Source organism: Anopheles aquasalis, chromosome 3 (assembly GCF_943734665.1).
Source record: "Anopheles aquasalis chromosome 3, idAnoAquaMG_Q_19, whole genome shotgun sequence".
In the NCBI taxonomy this organism is placed as follows: domain Eukaryota; kingdom Metazoa; phylum Arthropoda; class Insecta; order Diptera; family Culicidae; genus Anopheles; species Anopheles aquasalis.
Window position 1 is genome coordinate 45350857 of NC_064878.1, and position 18207 is coordinate 45369063.

Consider the following 18207-nt stretch of genomic DNA (forward strand, 5'->3'; position numbering starts at 1 on the left):
ATATTCCTCATTAGTCACAAGTTGCAAAGCATGCATTGTAGTTTAGTTTACTGAGAAAGACTAACGAGCTTCCTGGCTCGAGTTGGCTTAGGCTTAGGCATAATTTTTCAATTAATAAGCAATTTTATTTTGTGATTTATATCACTGCGGATATTAAGATGATGTACACATAGATTTTGATCTGAAAATGAAATCTCTCAAGGAATCATTCGCTACTGGGCACACTCTTGTGATTACAGCATAATTCAGTCAGTTTTATGTGAGTATATAAGTAAGATTAATATTGTCTGTTTCGTTCTAAATTTAATCGATCGATTCTATTATTCCGTCAGCGTATTTGTAGTTTCCTGTTTTTAAACTTCAGCACGCGAAAACTTTGCGAATACTACTGAGTTATGTTTTCATTTTAGAATAAAGAACAACATAAAACCAATCCAATTCTTTCGCTAAATCTATTTGTCATCAAATCTGTCAAAAAAAAAATTCAAAATCACTCCCTGTACTCCACTCAAAACAGGTCACTGACAGGTGGCTGCACTTAGTCAAACCCGAATTACAATTCTTCATTGAAAACAATTCGACACACGCTCCGTAGCCGATACAAAAGACCCCGCTTCGGACACAAATCAAATTACGATCCCTTTTTGTCGCCTGGCTGTCACTTAAAACCACGGCCAAGACGAAGGGGAGCGAGGTGTTGGTACGATTTGAGTGATGGAAAAGTAATTATCGAAGATTGTCGGTGACAGTGTCCACAAACCGCAACTCAATTCAATTCCCGTGCAGGAGGAGGGTGGTGAAGGTTCTTCTAGGTTTTGATCGGTTAAAGTCCTTTCTTATTACTTGGATCCCGGGACCATGGAACGGGACGGGAATTAATGCGTCCAGTAGCCAGTAACCAACCCATCTGTTCCACCGCTCGCCCCCTTCGGAAGCTAAAATTATTCCAATCTCGCACCTCCGCAGAGCAAGAAGTAATCGGCTTCAGCGGTTCATCGGTCGTACCGCAGGAGCAGCAACCCGCTGGGAGCAATTTTCAGCGCTTCACTCCACCCGGCGTGGACGAACCGTTCCATTCAATGGACCGTGGCCGGTTGAAAAACCCGTCAAGCATCTTGGAACGTAACCGATGGTTAGGTGGAGCTTGGATGGAGGTTTTTGGTTAAGAAAAGGAAACAAACCGGACCGGGACCCACCGGGTTCCCTGAGGGTCCGTCGTTTGCTCCGTGAATGAAGCAACCACAGCGTTTTGGGAAACGCAACACAACGAGAGGAAAGGGTGGAAGGGAATTCATTGTCCGCCAGCACCTTAAAGTACTTAAGAACCAACCGTGGCGTTCTAGTTGATGAACGCCAAACTACCCAACGAAAAAAAAGGGACCAGCGACGATCGATCGAGCGTGTGGGATGAACGGAATTTCCGTTTTCCCCATTTTTTTTATGCTCCATTCCCGGGGTGCTTTTAGGTTCCGTTCGCTCCCATTCGCTCCGCTTCCAATTAGACCCCAAGGCCACCCCGGTTGCTTTACGACCCTACTGCGTTCTGTAGAAGGAATGCCGAAAAATGCCAAGGGACCCCCAGGGGGGGGGGGGGACCGGATTTCCGTCCGGCGAGTGAGCGACCAAAAAGGGAGCTCCCGATGCCCGAAAATGCCCCAGAACAAAATAAATCAAATAAGATTATAATACAAATCAGTTTAAAGGCGAGAAAAAGATTGAACCCACCCCGTCGGGAGTGGAGTAGCAACAACACGGAGCATGGAGCAGCCGCGCGGTAGCCACGGGACTGTCAAGTGTGACCCCGGAAATTGGATTAGAGTTTTATTGGAAAATTGATTTTGTGCCTGCCAGTGCGCCGCTGCCGCTAGTGGCACCTCGTCGATGTTTTTAGGGGAGTTGATGGGGTGGCACCGAGATGTCGTCAGCGCGCGACAAGATTCATTGGGTTAAATGGAGACGCCTGCCTGGAAAAAAAGGGAGGTGTGAGTCGAACGGCTGAAATCTTTTATTTGTGTTCCCGATTTTACTTTTCCACCATTCTTATCGTTCCTTTTCTTCCAATGTTTGTACATACTCTCTCTCTCTCTCAGTCTCCTTCTTCTGCTGTTGGTGTTAACAGCTAGGAATCCATTCGTCTTTCTTCTGTCGGTGTGTTGGCGAAGGCTTAGGCATCTATTATTCAGCCTTCCAACACCAGCAGCAGCCACTGAAGCAGCAGCAACTCCCAGTCACGGCTAAAGGTGATGATGGCGTGGTGGCGGTGGTGGTGATGGTGGTGGTGGTCTTCAGTCACTGGATCACTGGCTAAGATTGATTGAGTGCGCGAGCACCACGAGAAGCACCACGGACACGAAGCGAGTGTATACGATTCGTGCTCGCTCCTGCAAACGTCCGATATTGGCAATGAAGTGAGACCGAGAGCTGCTTTTCTTCTCGCAGTACCTCTTAGTATTCACCGTGGAGCCCGTCGTGCCACAACCAGTATGCAAACAAGCACTCGGCTTCGTCCTCGTCTACCGCCACGTCCTCCTTCCAGCCTTGCCGGTGGCTCGCTGCAAAATGTCAGCAAATTGGGAGGTCATCATCAATATTTTCGTTTCCTTTCGTGAGCGAACGAGCGCGAGAGAAGAACAACGTGGAGCACGAGGGTAAAGGGCAAAGAGGGCAGAGGGCAAAGAGGGCAGAGGGCAAAGAGGGCAGAGGGCTTTCCGTGGTCCGTGATCGTTTGATTGATTTCTCCGGTGGTGGCCTCCGGTCGTCGCCGTGGATCGTGCTGGACGGTCCCAACTTAGTTCGGGAGTTCAAAGGAAAGCGCACCAGTCCGTACCGGGGGGGGGGGGGCAGGGGGCCAGGAACAGTAATAAATATTCATAATAAGCATGACTTGACATTGACTTTGACGGAGGGTCGCACACAGAGACGCACACAGGTACTACTAACACAATAAACGGAAGTTGATGAAATTTGAAAGGAAATTCGATAAAAGCGATATCCCGCGGGAGTGGGGAAGGGAAGAGAAGTGGAAAAAAGGAAAAGAAAAGGAAAAGGAAAACCAACAAGCAACAGCAGCAGCCGGATAGACCCGGATACAGTCACCCCCCGGGGGGAATGTGTCCATGTTTTGTCTTTTGAACTGAGTGCCGCATCGTCGAGCACTTCGAACAGCAACGTGGTCAAGGTAGGCGAGGACGTCGACCGAACATTAGAACGATTCACGGCCATCACCCAGGACAACGCGCTCACTCATAATACCGAAGCGCTCGAACTCGAACTTTGCATTTCGCGCGAAAAACGTGATCCAGGTTGATGCTGGCGTGCTGTCCCTTCAAATCGATTCCCCCACCCCCCCCCCCCCCCCCCCCCCCAAGAGGATGGCTGACCAGGAAGTGAGGAAAGCCGCGACGGTTACAAGACGTAATCAAATTCATTTCCATCCGTCGTCGTCATCGTCGTCGTCCATCGCGAGCGCATTGTTTGGAGCACTTGGGTGGAAAAATATTTCCACAAAACGTTCCATTCAGGACTCAGAGAAGACGTGGAGAGAGGAACGAAAATGCGGACTGCTGGAGAGAAGTGAATGGTAAAATTTAATAGAAAATATTTGTATTTATAATGAGTTTCGAGTTCGAGTTTCACCGAAATCGAACTCCCGCTTGCCGGACAATCGGATCGGTGCCAGAATGCCAGTTGGTGGTGCTGGGGGTCTGGTACGGGTAATCGTTTCGCGAAATCGCGTTCCGGTGCGCCGAGGACAATGCGCCATTTATCTGGATGATGAATTCCGGATTCATCGCGTTTGTTGTGCTGAAATACTGATTAAAATGGGGATTCATTTTTCGGGAAAGTTCATAAATTGACAAAGCAGCTATCCGTTTGGTTTGTAAGTCGCCACCAACACCACGGGAATCGCTGCTTCATTCGCCTTAAATGGATTACGGAGAGAGAGGGAGAGTTAGAATGTTCGTGGCGCTGGGGACGCTTTCTGTTAATCCCTTTTTACACAATCCACCTCCTCGGAGTCGGTGTCGTGGTCTGGAAGCATGTTTTCGCGAAATCCTCCAAACGGACGCTCCTTTTGTGCCACGGAAAACGTTGTCTTCCTGGGGACAGGCGCCGTTTGGAGTCAAAAAAATGGAGCGATAAAGGAAAAAAGGAAGACAGACAAAGCTAAAGCTAAAGGATCCGTAACGGTGACTGCCTATCGCTGCCTGCACCCCGCTGCTAAGTGGATTGAAATTATATCCCCGAAAAGGAGAACCGAACCGAGCTGACCAATTGAACGGAACTGGGCAACTGGGTACGCGGGACGGTCCGCCGGCTTCTTCAAACATCGGTGCGCCCTGGCCCCGGGGACACGTGGAAAATATGTTAATAATTATGAGCCCACAACACGTAATGCGATAATTTTAATCCGCTTACACCGGGTGTGTTTGGAATGTGTGACCAATGGAATGCGTCACCTCGGAGCCCTCGGCCCAGTTCAGTCCAAGGCGCACTCATCCAGAACGCGCTGGATAGAGAACGACGGTGTTCTGGTGTGGCATTTACGGTGCTGGCGGCCACGTCAAGGACAGTCGAGAGCGGCAGGAGTGGGGGGGGGGCCGGAAAGTGTAAACCAGATCCGGCTTCGGTCCAGCTAAGCACAGCCCTCGGGTACCGTCTGGTGACAGTGCGGCAGCGGAAGGAAACGGACAATTTCACTAAACTCACCCACCGGTCCTTACATAATTTTCTTCGAATCACTCCGTCGGAACGGACGGAACGTAATGCCGCGCTGCTTGGGGACTGGTCGCTCTGGTTCCTGGTCTTTGGTGCCTGGCGGCCATGCTGGTACTCAGCGTAAGCGTTTCCGTTCGCGTGAAGCGAAACTAACCGCGTCATCGTGGCCATCTTCGTAGCGTCGTCCGCTACTTGCGCTACTTAAGTCGTTGCAATCATTCTGATTTGCGTCCTTCAACCGCTGGAATCGGCTTCGGTGATCGGTGGTGATGGCGCCCGATGGTGGCCTATCGCAATATCTTCACCCTCCGGGACGGTCCGACTTTTCCGAAAGAAAGGAACCCATCACCCAGTAACTACGGTCCTTCGGTCCGCCAGTTCGGGATCGGCAACATGATACTGTAATTTCTGTTCCATAATTCATGGCCGTTTTCTCCCCACCATCACCTCCTCCCCCGGTGGTCCCTTTGTTGCGTCAATTATGGCCCCTAGCGCCGTCGTTGCTGCTGCTATGATTGGATCGAGAAATGACGCGAAATGAATGGATATGATTTGTTTGGCAACGAGCCACAATCTCTACGATCGCCACGATGGAGTGGGCCCCGCGCGGGGCCATGGCGCGTCATGGCACAATAATGGGTACGCCACCAATCGCTGGGATCTCCATCAGACTCTCGTCTGTGGTAGGAGCCATTTTTCGAACCGAAACCGAAATTATTGAGCCATTTTGGAGCGCGAAAAGTCAACATGGTGATGCATGTTGTTTGAAGAGCGGGCGCGAGGTTTGAAGGACGCGATGCGTGGTAGAGTTTTTGGATGGATTAGCTTCAATCCGGTTCAGGCGTGTGTTTTGAAGGTTCTTGTGGGTTTTAGTTATGAGTGTCACAAGCTAGGTCATAGAAATAAGCTACCTAGTATATCACTTTATTGTTTATGGATATTGGGCTTCCGAAATACGGTTTATTTTGTTTGTTGAAATCATTTCGACACAGTTAGATGATGACTAATGAAGGGCATATAGAAGGTATGGATTACAAATGAATTAATATAAAATTACTAACGTTTGGAAGTCATTTGCACGGATACCCATAAATGTATACCGGACCAACGGTAAAAGCATCAAATATTTACAGCTCTAAAAGAATGAATTTCCGAATGAAATTGTGGAAAATATGTTCTCCAGAAGATTTACTATCAGAATAAAGCTCGAGCACCACAACGCTAATCGAGAAATAACTCAATACTGCCATGGGGAATGACAAACAAAACTATGGAGTGAATCTCAGTAAAAATGAAACATTTGCTTACAAAATTAAAAGTGTTATTAACAAACAACATTTCCTGTAAAAATATCTTTGGTCTGGAAATTTAACAAATGAAACATAATTTTATTCTCTACACCTCTGAAATGCTGCGATTCCTCTGAATGCTGCGATTGTCGAATGCAAAATGTATTCGACTCTACCAATCCCTCTCACTTTATTCTAGATAACTTTTATACAAATAATGAAGGAGATGGCTGTTCCCACAGTTTACCCCATTCGTGACCGCGAATCGTTAAATAAGTGGCGAGAGGGGTAAAATCATAAAACGGATTAACCGAAAGCCTCGCGGGCGCGCGTGTGAGCCCTTGAAAGCGGCCATTTGCGATGGCACTAAACCCCGGAAGGGCATGCCATCAGTCAGCAAAACGATATTAAAATCGCTCCTTCTGGTGAAAAACCACGCAACCAACTGATTCCAATGTCATCGCGAATGTTTCACCCTCGTGCCCCATCAAGAGGCTTAGCTGGTTGCAAAAATTAAGCCGAAACGAACCAAAACACTAATGAATTCTTGACGCTATTCGTGTTACTGATTTTATTTCCTTTCCATTTTCTTTCCACTTTCTTCTTTCAGATGCCACTTTTCGGAGCACGCATCGTGCTGGTGCGAAAACTTTTGCCGCTGAAAACGGAACGGGAAAAAAGGACAAAACTTTAACCAACCAACCAACCAACCGGCCCCACCGCGCATGTTGGTGCCGCTGTTGGGTTGTTTAAACTTCGTGATCCCACCAGCACCGACCAGCAAACAGGCAAACAAACAGGAGCAATAATCGTAATCAACCACTTAAAACGACGAACTATAAGACCACCGGTTGGGAAATGGGGACAGGGAAACGGGAAACGGGGCTTTGCGGACGACGACGACGACGTCCCTTTGATATCTTTCTTACCTCCCGGAATCGTTTTGCATTTTTATTTTCCCTCATAAAAATGGAGGCAGCCGGCACCACGGCGACCACGATCACTTTCTCGTTTTGCCCACGAGAAAGCGAAAAGGCCAATTGAAGGGGCGAAAAGAGGGGGCTCTCTTGCTTTCTCTTCCTTTCTTCACGATCTCCGACCGCAGACCGTCGCATATCCAAACTAGTGAAGCTTCTGAAGCGCTTGTGGCGAGGCGCACCGTTGGCCTATAAAATATGAAACCCAACTGCCATCACGAACGTTCGATTATTTTTAGTAGCACCGAGGCGCCGGTGCTGCGTGCCTTCGTGCGTGCCGGTCCTGCGTGCGTGCGTGCCTTCGTGCGGTTCCTTCCGGTATTTCTGCGTTTTTCGGGTACCACAAAAGGGGGGGGGGGGCTCCACGTGGCCAAAAGCCGCGCAGAGAGGTAGAACGGGCAGAGCGAGCGGCTGAATAGCGCATTAGGAGAAAGTTTTCTTCGCCTGGGAAAACGACCAACGGTGAGGTGTAGGGTGGTGAGGAAAACGCTGCGCTCCCTTGTGCACGGCAGCCATTCCGGATGGGTTTTTAATTTTTAATCGAGAACGATTATTGTGCGTGGTGTTGGTTGGTGGGCAATGGCATGGCTTTTCCGAGGGGGGGGTTGGAGGTTTTTTTGGTAAGGTGAAAATTGTTGTTTGATAAACAAAGGAAAACTTCCTGGCTCCCGCGAGAGGCGATAACGGAACAATGCGTGCGACAAGCCAGATGGACTCGCTGGCAGGACAATGCAGGTGCTAAGGACTAATGCGCGTGTGTATATGTGTGTGCTATTCATGTTTCCGGAATTATCGAGGGCATTGCACCCTCGAAGGAATTCATACAAAACGCCACGCGCTGAAGACGGTGAATGAAACATTAATGCGTGATTCGTGATACGATCTGTTATGTGTTTGCCAGCCAGAAATATAACTCCCGGTTCGGGGCCACTCCAAAAACGAATCCTTGGCTCCCCCCAAATGTGTGTTGATGGTAAATGGTTTCTCATCAATAGTGTATCAATTGTGTCTCTCTCTCCCTTATCCATCAATCCCGGTAGAATCGTGAAGTGAATCTAGAAACTGAAGGAAAGGAAGAAGAAAGTGCAGTGAAGTGAGTGACTAACGGATACTATTTACGGTTCCCCCCGGGGGGTTTGGTGGTGTGAAGCGGTCTCGGTGACTTGTGTCTGTGAGTGCGTGTGTGCGGGGATGCGGTCAGCGGATCAAACTGCACCGTTTCAATGTTGATTACATGAAACATAATGGATATGCTGGGACACTTACAATGGACCTCAATAGGCTATTGAAGGTCTTCCCGGGCATCGCGTTAACATGGGTTTGCTTCCTGGTAGCGGCATGCTGCGTTAGGCTGACCGAGGCACGCATAGGTAAGTCTCTCTCTCTCTCTCTCTCTCTCTTCGTCGAGTTGCCTTTGATTCGTTGATAAAGTTTTTGATTCAGCTTTTCATGATGAATTCGAGATTGGTGATCACAGTGAGTGATGAGGTTTTGCGCTACGATCTCATTCGTATTGAACACAACTCTGCAGCTCAATCGGAATCCATAACAGCAGCATTATTGTGAAGTGAATGATCTCTTCCTTACTTTAAGAGAAGCGTTTTTGTCAAATTTAAAGTCAATTTTATATTCAATCGAGAAGTAGGTACACATTTTGTTCATATGTCCTGCACAGCAGTATTCTGAAGCAGTATTGTGAACGTGAAATTAGTGAGTTGCTCTTGATAAACTGTCGTATGAGCTTAAAATAATGCTCTCCTTGCCTTTTGGGTACTTATCTTTTCCGTTTTTCTGGTCAAAGTTTTTTGGCTTTGCTGGGATTTTCACTTAAAAAGTTCGATTCAACTATTTGGTCCTTCATTTGACAGAAATGTTTAAATAATGCGTAAAAATAACGCTTATCGCATTTGTAGTGAGAGGAGGATTGCATGCAATTCGACAGACAGTAAAATAAAGTCTCTTTTATTTACCCAGAATCCAGCTAATCTGTGCTACAAGCCATTTATGTTAATGATTGAACTGTTTACTGTACACATACAACATACAATGATTGCATATTTTATGCCAATAAGAGGGATTTAATTTGTTACAATTTGGAAAAATACAAATGATCAAGCATAACAGCGAGAAAATTATGCTGCAGAAGCGCTTACAAAACCTTACAAGCATATCAAAAAATCAATGTAGACAACTGACAAATCGATTGACCTCACTTTCTGCCACTTCCAATCTGATAGCGTGTTCCATTTCTGTGTTGCAATGATGAAATACATTATTCGGTCATCAGCTGACAAGCATCCGAGCTCACAATCACAACTCCAGCTCAACCCTTACCATCTTGGTGGCTTTTCGAATTGAATCCCGTGTGGTTTCCGTTGGATATCTATCCGCGGGATGGCGGGCTTTGCGGTCGCGTCGAGCGTTCGTTCGATCGCTCGTTCACCACATCATCAGCATCATCATCGTGCGCAACATCCGCATCCGCAGGCCAATACTTTCTCATTCATATTGCAACTCGTTCCTGCCATCGTTTGTGGTTGCGTCTGCTGCCACTGCCAACGTCAACGCTGCTACGCTAATTCTGGTTCATAAATATTAAAATACAAAAAAACGAGAAAAAGAACCACCCAGAGAGACAATTTCCTGCTTTCTGTTCGCCTGAGGCGTCACGTGTGCTATGCTAACGGCTGCCATCGGGTATGCTTTTTCCCTGTGTTGGCCCGGGACGGGAAGCGCACTGAAGACGATTGCCTGGTTACTGTCAATGTCTGTCTCGTTGAACACGCGCTACAGGCATTTCATTTCCATTCCGCTTTCACATTCGCGATGGCGTACTTGGCGCATAATCCGCAAGCCATGCGTCTCCATTCCGCCTCTCTCTCTTGCCACTCCGCTCAGTGATCGATTTGTCAGCATAACGATCTTGACAAATAGAGCACCAACACAAGCATTCCGCCAGCATCCCATTGCGCAAGGGCAACGGATTGAGCCGTATTTATGAGGAGCGGAAATTAATTGTATTCGTCGCATAACTATTCCCGCGCGCAATTACCATTTTGTCGTTCGAATCCGAACGAGGGAGGGAAGGAGGAGGACGGCAGGGCCTTCCTCAGTGGCTAGGAAAAACATTTCCACCCAACTCTAATCGGTTCGCGTCCGAAGTGGGAACGATTTGTCGGTCTGTATATGTTTATTTAAGCGATAGAGTGAGCGGGAGAGGACACAATTCTGATTTCCATTCCCGGCTACAGCAGCAGCAACACTCGGCACCCCGGCACCAGCCCCTCCGATCGTTTTATGTATGGTGGAAATTGAAATTGGAGCGGATTTTCCGACAACGACCGTGTCGCACGTCGTCGGAACGGAACACCACCATTCCTCTCCACTTCCGGTGCCGCCTAGTTTCCACGAATTAATTCCCCATAGGTTAAGGACCTCCAGGCGTGTGTGCACGCGTGCTGGAGTCGAACTTTGGGGCTGGAGGAATCACGGAATCAATAGGCTCTTCTCGCGTGCGCCCGAGAAGGAATCGATTGGGAACCGGCGCTACCATTGGTCGCGTTGGCGGTGTGCCACTCCATTTTGCAAATGGTATTTATCTCAACGACGTGATGACGGTGAACAATTTCTCACAATTACCACTACCAGCAGCAGCAGCAGCGACTGGGCACCGTGAGCTTCCGTCAAGACATTCTCCGGCGTGCTTTCCGTTCTTTTCTTTCGCTCTCTCTCTCTCTCGACCGTGGCACTCCGTCCGTCTGCTGTCACGTTGGCTCAATCGTTTCTCTATGAAATTTTACGGTAATTTTCGTTGAATGATTATGTCCGTACGTGCGCAGAAATCATTACATTCGGCTGTTCGGCTCTAACGTGGGCCAATGGGTCGCTTTCGGTCGTAATTGCTCCGGGTCGTGGGCACTTCAGCAGAACCAGCACCATGACCAGAACATCATCATTCGTTCTTTCGTTCATTCATTCATTCGATCGTTTATGTCGATAGGTAGCTGCTTTATTGAATATCAGAAAGTCAACCAACGAACAGTATTTACCTTCCATCGCGTGGAGTTCCGCTCAAAACGAGACCTTAACGAGGGGCCACTGGGATGCTAATGTTCCCACCAATGTAAACCTCATTGGCGCTATGAGAATGTGTACGATGCTGGAGTAGTATCGGAAAAAAGGGAAAATCCGGCTCATTGACGCAGAATCGTGATTCGAGGTATTGGCTGCTGTTGTTGTTGACATATTTTCCAATTTTTAAAAACCCAATAAAAAAAACGCCGCCATCATTGATTGGCAGTTGTGACCGACGCGTGTCATAACGGTGTCAGCGCCTTCTTTGTCGCGTGGATTCTGTACGCACGTCAAACGAACTGTCAGCTGCTGCTGGTGCTGCTGCTGCTTCTGTTGTTGGTTAGTGGGAACATCGATCCGGTAGACCCCTTTTCCATGAATGATTAATTGACTCCCGGATGTAGGTCAATCCCGTCGCGCCCAGCTGCCATATTTAAACGCACGCACACAGACACACACGCGATAGAAACATCGGTCACGGTCAAACCGGTGCGGGGATGTTCATCTCACGCTTTGGCTTCCTTACCGACTCGGTAATAGATATTGCCATTCTGACGACAACAGAAACAAACAGCGACAGCGGAAGAGCAGCGGCACCGGCACCGGCACCGGCACCGCAACCCCAAAAACCCCAAGGCCAATGGCATTCCGGCACGGCACCAGCATTTTCGATTGGCCAATTGGGCCCGGGCGCGCGCTCGTGTCTGTGTTTGATCGTATTTGCTGCTGGCTGCTGCTTTTTGTTGGTCGATGCCGATGTCGACGTGGCGCAATTTTATTGCGTCCTCTACCTCCGCTCACCGGGACCGGGAGAAACCTACCGAAAACGATCTATCTTCTTCTTCTCCAACGACCGCACGGCCACCCAACACGGCACCACCAGGTCCGGTGGCATGCGAACACGGGCGCTTGTGCGGGGTCTCGCTGATTCGCTTCTGCCACGCAATCGATTGCGATGTCGATGACAAACGGAGCTGGTTCACGCAAACCATTCCACGCCAAGCGAGGTAAATTCGCCCGGAGAACCCCCTCCGGGAGGGACTGTGATGATTTTCGCGCGAAAGGTTTTGTTAAATATTTCGCTTCCGTCGAAAATACGAAACCAATCCATTTCGGGACCCCGCCACCCCAGTACACCCTCCCGTGCTGGTGGCCATCGTTATCGTCGTCGTTCTGTACGCTCACTACTAGCGGTGATGCAACGCTGGTGGCCTTTACCGTGGAGGTGTGTTCTAGTTTTAATGCCAGAAATCGATTTCGTAGCGAAAATTGCGACGCATAAAAAAACAACAACATGTACAACAATCAGTCTACCTGTCCCGGAAAAGATGTTTTAGGTTTTTGGCCATTCGCGCGAACGAGCTTTCAAATATGTTTCCCCTTTTCCGGGGAGAGCGTTGTTTGTCGATATCTGCGTCATAATCGGCGACGAGCATATCAGAGCGATCGTGTGCAAGAGGTTTCAAACGAGCGATTCTGTCACAGCATAAAAAAAAAACACTCGGGAACAAATCACCAAACTAACGTCGCATGTCGCAATCCTTGGCATCGCTTCGATATTTTGTTCCCGGTTTCAGGCGGTGCCACAATGACCACCAATGAATGATTCAATTGCAGGCTGGAGAGAGCGAGGGGACAAAAATCGATTTCCACGTCGCATCGTCAACCGATGCTGCTGGTGCTGCTGCTGCGCTGTGGCTATTTGAAGCCCTCTCGTGGCAGAGATTCTAATGATGATGCTGATTCTATCCGGCCTCTAGCGATGCGGCTATGGGAATGGGAATTGTTGCCCAGTGTGCCAATCGATGCATCTCGCGGTGCATTCCAAAAATATAAATTTTAATCGTCGTTGCGAGTGAATGGAAGCGAGCCATCACACAAAGCACACCAGGCACATGCAGCATTGTGATCTGCGATATAAATCAAACCATTCCGAAACCGAGCGCCAAAACAAATGGATTTATAATTTATGATTTTCCCCCAAAAATGTCCTCCAGCTCCAGTAGCCGAAAAACAATGGTCCTGAATGCAGTGGCCGCGAATGATTGATAACCTTGATTAATGACCGTCATGCGCCAATGCGCGAACTGAATCGATCGAGTGCCGGTAATCGCACTGATACACAGCTTCCGGTCATCGGTTTGTGATGAACCACCTGGAGTAAAGTAAGCATATTCTTCGTCAAAAACAGTCTGTTCATCAATTGATGTGAGGACCAATCGGAATTGATTTCCAATCACCACCGAAAACGGCAACAACTTTCTTCCTCTTCAAAAGACACTTGGGTTTTAGACAATGGGGGCACCGGTTTATGCGAAGGTTCATCAAAAAAAAGGGACTCACCGCTCATGAAACATCCTCATACAACTCCGAGAGCCCCCACAGAGCGTGGCATGTATTGGTGTTCTATTTTCCGCCCCCGGAAAGGTAACAAAAAAACAAACCAAATCAAATGAGACCTTTCCGATAGGGCACTGGCTGGGCTGATCACGAATACGAAGACCAGGACCATCGCCTGAACCAATATGCTAATGTGGACGTCACTCCAACGTCGCCCTTTCCTCCTCGTCGTGTATCGGTGGCAGATCGAGATCCTGAGTCGCAAACAAGCCAACCTCCTCGCCACCGCCTTCTAGATGGAGCTCTGGCAGAAAACAAAAAGTGAAGAAAAACATCCAGCTCCCTGTGGCCGCCGCTGTAGTAGGCCTCACGAAACCGGTTCGATCGCCAGGGCTGGCTGACTGGCTGCTTGACTGGCTGGCGGGTTTGTTTGTTCCCCATCGGCAGACCGCATGGTGGCAGCAGAGGCGGTGACAGACGGAAACTGATTTAAATAACAATCTGCGCTCCATTTGAACGACCTCTGCAATTTGCCGGAAAATGAGTGTGTACTACCTACCAAAAACCAGCCTTGGGACCTTTCTTCTTTCCCCACCGGTCGCCGGAACACTCGGAAAAAGTCGCAAAACAATGTTCCGCTTCCGCAGAATGGCTTCCATTGCCAGCTCCTCGCTCCCGCTCACGAGACAAAGACGCAAGAGGAGATCAAGAAGTGAAATGCTCCGCACTCTTCCCTCCCTCCCAAGGAGCCTGGGAGAAGGAAACTCCTGGGAGCGGAATCAAAATCAGCAAATCGATGCCATTTTCCGGTCTCGTTTGCGTTAGTTTGTGTTTGTGTTTGTCGACGACGTTTCGGGAATTGTTTCTTAGGGGAATTTGGAACCGTCGTCCAGTAGGGCCGGCTGCCGCAATAACAACAGCTCGAAACGGAACGGAACAAAACAGGGACAAACACTAGACAGATTGCTCTCACTCTGGAATAGAGGTGGCTCTCTTCGGAGGAACTACTGCTGTCCTCTGCCAAGTCCTGGGACTTACTAAGCGATGAACGAACAGCAGGCCAGGTTAGTGGAGCATAACTTATCCTACCTGTGTGACCAAGGACCTCGGGGTCTGTTGTTCCGGACAAGTGGACAGCTGAATGTTTGTGCCGACCATTTCATCAATTGCAAACATCATCAAATTCTCATTTACCTACCGTTTTCTGCACCGCCAAATGTCGAGGATGTTCTGGTGAAAGTAATCCACAAACGAGCTCACTAGAGAGAGAGAGAGAGAGAGCGATAGTTGTGCTGGTGAAGGAAGGTGTAGTTGGCTGGCCAAGGGACGCTTACTTAGCCCTCCGGAGTGTCCCCATTATTGCCAAATCATCTCAATTCGATAGACATCCCGGTGGATGGATGTTTTGGATGAAGTGAATCTCATCTGTGATGGAGAGACTATGAAGATACTGTAGGGAGACCGTGAGGAGTAATACGAAAGCTTTCGGCTAAGTACTGACAAGCGGCGTAAGACGAGATGGCAATGGACAGCTCGCCCACTAAGCCTCTAAGTGTCACTTGATACTCGATCAAACTAATAAACGGGCTCCTCTCTGGGCCCGGAATTGGGCTCTTAGCTCAGCTCAGTTGTTCGTTGAAGTACGACGATGATGGTGCTGACGACCAGGACGATCGGTATCATTATCATCATCCGCAAGTCAGTGGAGTGGCTTGTTCTGTGAATTGCCGCCCCCAAAAATCTGTCTCAAAGTGAGAAGACATTCGACGAGACGGTTGCCAAACGTAACTCGACACGGCACCGAAGCTACTCAGCCCACAAACCACCACCCAGAACGTCGACGACGACGACGATATTCGAAGGATTGATGTGCCGCACTTAATTTATTCAAATTTGATTCTCTAATGTCGTTATTATTCAAATGCTTCTTATTTATAGGCACGTCACTCTCAGGCAGTCAAGAGCCGGTCAGCCGGTCTGGGCTGTGTCTGTGTCGTGAACATCGTGTCGTCGTCGTCGTTGGTCCATTGCTGATGTTCTAGGGGCCACGAAGAAGTTGTCCTGAGGGCACGTCTACTGGACGGCTTGAGGGCCTTGCTCCAAGAGAGCGACCAACCAACCGACCGTCCTCGTGGCTCTGTATTTATGAGACTCGATTATTAATTGCGTAATTTGTTGGCTTCGATTGGCATGTCGCGCGAGTCGCTGGCAAAGCCTGAGACTCCCGCCAGCGTCGGCTTCCCTGTTTTCCTCTCTTCTTTATCGCCGTTTGCTCTCCTTTTGCTATCACACGTTCACGCTCCGAACGGTCTCGCGCAGAGCACAGCACATAATGAAGACGAGATAGGCGACGTGCTGGAAGCCAACCGGCACACGCTGGCCACGGCTGGCCACAACACCAACAAGAACGGCAAAGGGAAAAAAAAGCGGTGCCAGCAATCGCCCTCCCTAGCAGTATCATCGCTCGTTGATCTAAACCGTGACGGAATGTTCATGGTTTCCGCGCTGAGAGCGGATCTTCTGGGCTGAGGCCTATCGCAAACGCCGGGCCTAGACTGAACAGTGATGGCCAGCCGCTGGATAAGGACCGATAATTGGTGAAGCAACTGGTCTAGTGGTGGTGGAGGTGGTGGTGGTGGTTGTGGATGGCTGGATTCACAAAAATGGATGACATCGTTGACGATGAGAACGATAATGGTTCTCTCCTTGCCACGAACTGGTCCCACACCCTCTTCTCTGGAACGATGGGTGTCGAATCCGTGAAAAATGGAGCCCCATTTGAGTGGAAAATGATGACACCGAACACCGCGAACTGGGAGGGATCCGAGCGAACAAGCGAGAAGTGTAAGTCTCGTAAGAAGTGCTGGTGCTCAAGTTGGTAGCATTAGGAAATTTGTTGGAGTTTTTACATTGTAAATGTTTCACGTTTTACTTTCAGGCGGGTTTCGTTAGGAGAGCATGAAATACTTAAAATTTATTGAGAAAAGAAAACTTTGGCTAGATACAGGTATATTTTTTTTGCTCTACACTACACTGAATGCTGTTTCGTGGATCCATTACAGTGATAATAGCTCCATGATCTGTTTCTGATTGTATTACTTGCACCCTAAATGAAGAAAGGCTTGATTTCCAATAATTCGATTATTGAGCAAGGACAAAAGTAGGTCAGAAGAACAAGTTACGACCGGTGGGTGGAATCAAATTTAATCGACGTTTGGCTGATTATAGTTTGGAAACAATAGTTCACTCAACATTCACTGTAACGGTAGTTGCCTTTTATTTCGAAAGAAATAATGCCCTATGATGACACTAAATTTGTAAACTACACCTATTTAGTCCATTTTATCGAATTGATGTGAATACGATTCGTTAATAGTTTTGGAATTGTCAGCGTTCTATCGATGGTCAGTTGTTTTTTGATCACCTTTGGCAGGGGTCTCAAACTCATGCCCCGCGTTGGTCACAACGATCAATGAATGTAATTTTATTCTATGGAATGAAGATTGGTAATTTATCTACAATGATATTAGTGTTCGAAAAATTGATTGAAGAAATATTATTGCTACACTTCAACATTTACATTATTTGGCCATTTTAAACTCTATTACAAACCCCTGAAAGTCTGAAATTTTACCGGTTACCTGGCGCCTCCATCATTGGGTTTCGGCAACGTAGCTACATCATATATTTCCATACATTTGGTATTTCCTTCATGTCTACGGCCATGAATACCAGCACAGGTTTGGCTTTGATGCGAAAAAGCAAATTTAATAAAGCAATACTCCTCGAAATTACTTGGGGAAATGGGCTGCGGTCTGATTGATACTCAAAGCTGTGGCCCGCTGACTGGCTGTTACTTTCTTGTACGGCTCGCATGCTAATATGAGATGGAGACCCTTATCTATAGGCTCCATTTAATTAGTAGCAATAATAGGCAATTCATTTTCAATAATCATGAGCAGAAATGCCGACAATTTTTTATGCTTTTATAAATTGAAGATTTTTTCCAATCGTAATAGTTCATGCGTTTAGGAGGATAAGGTTATATTAATTGATGCTGAAATCATAGATTGCCTGAAATACCCCACTTTTGGTAATTAAAGAATCTTTGAGGACTTAATTATATTTAAAAAAAACGGTAAAATATGATGAGAGAGAAGACGATTTTGGAAAACTGACGATGGAACTTAATAAAATATCCAGAATAAAACTTATTTGGAATATATTTAGACACTGGTTGTAAAGATGTTCCACTGTTTTTCTTCTGTGTAAATATAGACAGTTAACATTCATAATTTCATTTAATGTAAACCGACAAAGCGTTCATCAAAGTGAGCTCCAACATTATACAGCTCACGCACACCCTGTTCTATGATTTATGTTCTACTTTCACCCGACATCTAAATTCTAAAGACCTTCTAAATTGAAGCACCATATCATTATTCTTTCATTAAAAATGCCTCCGCCCTCGGGGGTCACCGGAGCCTTAACTATGAAACCACCCATGTCAAAAATCCTTGACAAAATGAGAAGAAAACCTCCTCTGGACCACATAATTATTTTCCAACCAAAAGACTCGTGTCTCCCTCCTCCCACTGGCGACGCTTTTTCATGCCCGACAAGTCATTTACGAAAATGACCATCTATACATCCTCTCCTATCCTAGACCCCCCCGCCAAAGTAGAGGAAGTAATTCAATCCTCCTGGACAAACATCGCATAGAATGACGAAATGATGGGTCCTTGGGACACAAACCAACAACATCAAAAAAAAAAACGAAGGAAGAACGAATAGAGCCGGAAAAGAAA

General features: G+C 47.6%; 1 protein-coding gene across 1 annotated transcript in view; it reads left to right on the forward strand.

Annotated features, from left to right (window-relative positions):
* LOC126577271 (acid sphingomyelinase-like phosphodiesterase 3a) overlaps positions 1-18207 on the forward strand; it is an 83250-nt gene that overhangs the window by 26353 nt on the left and 38690 nt on the right. Inside the window, exon 2 of the mRNA XM_050238764.1 lies at positions 8026-8355. Coding sequence (XP_050094721.1) covers positions 8220-8355 — 136 coding nt within the window. The 5' untranslated portion in view covers positions 8026-8219. The remainder of the gene's footprint in view (positions 1-8025; positions 8356-18207) is intronic.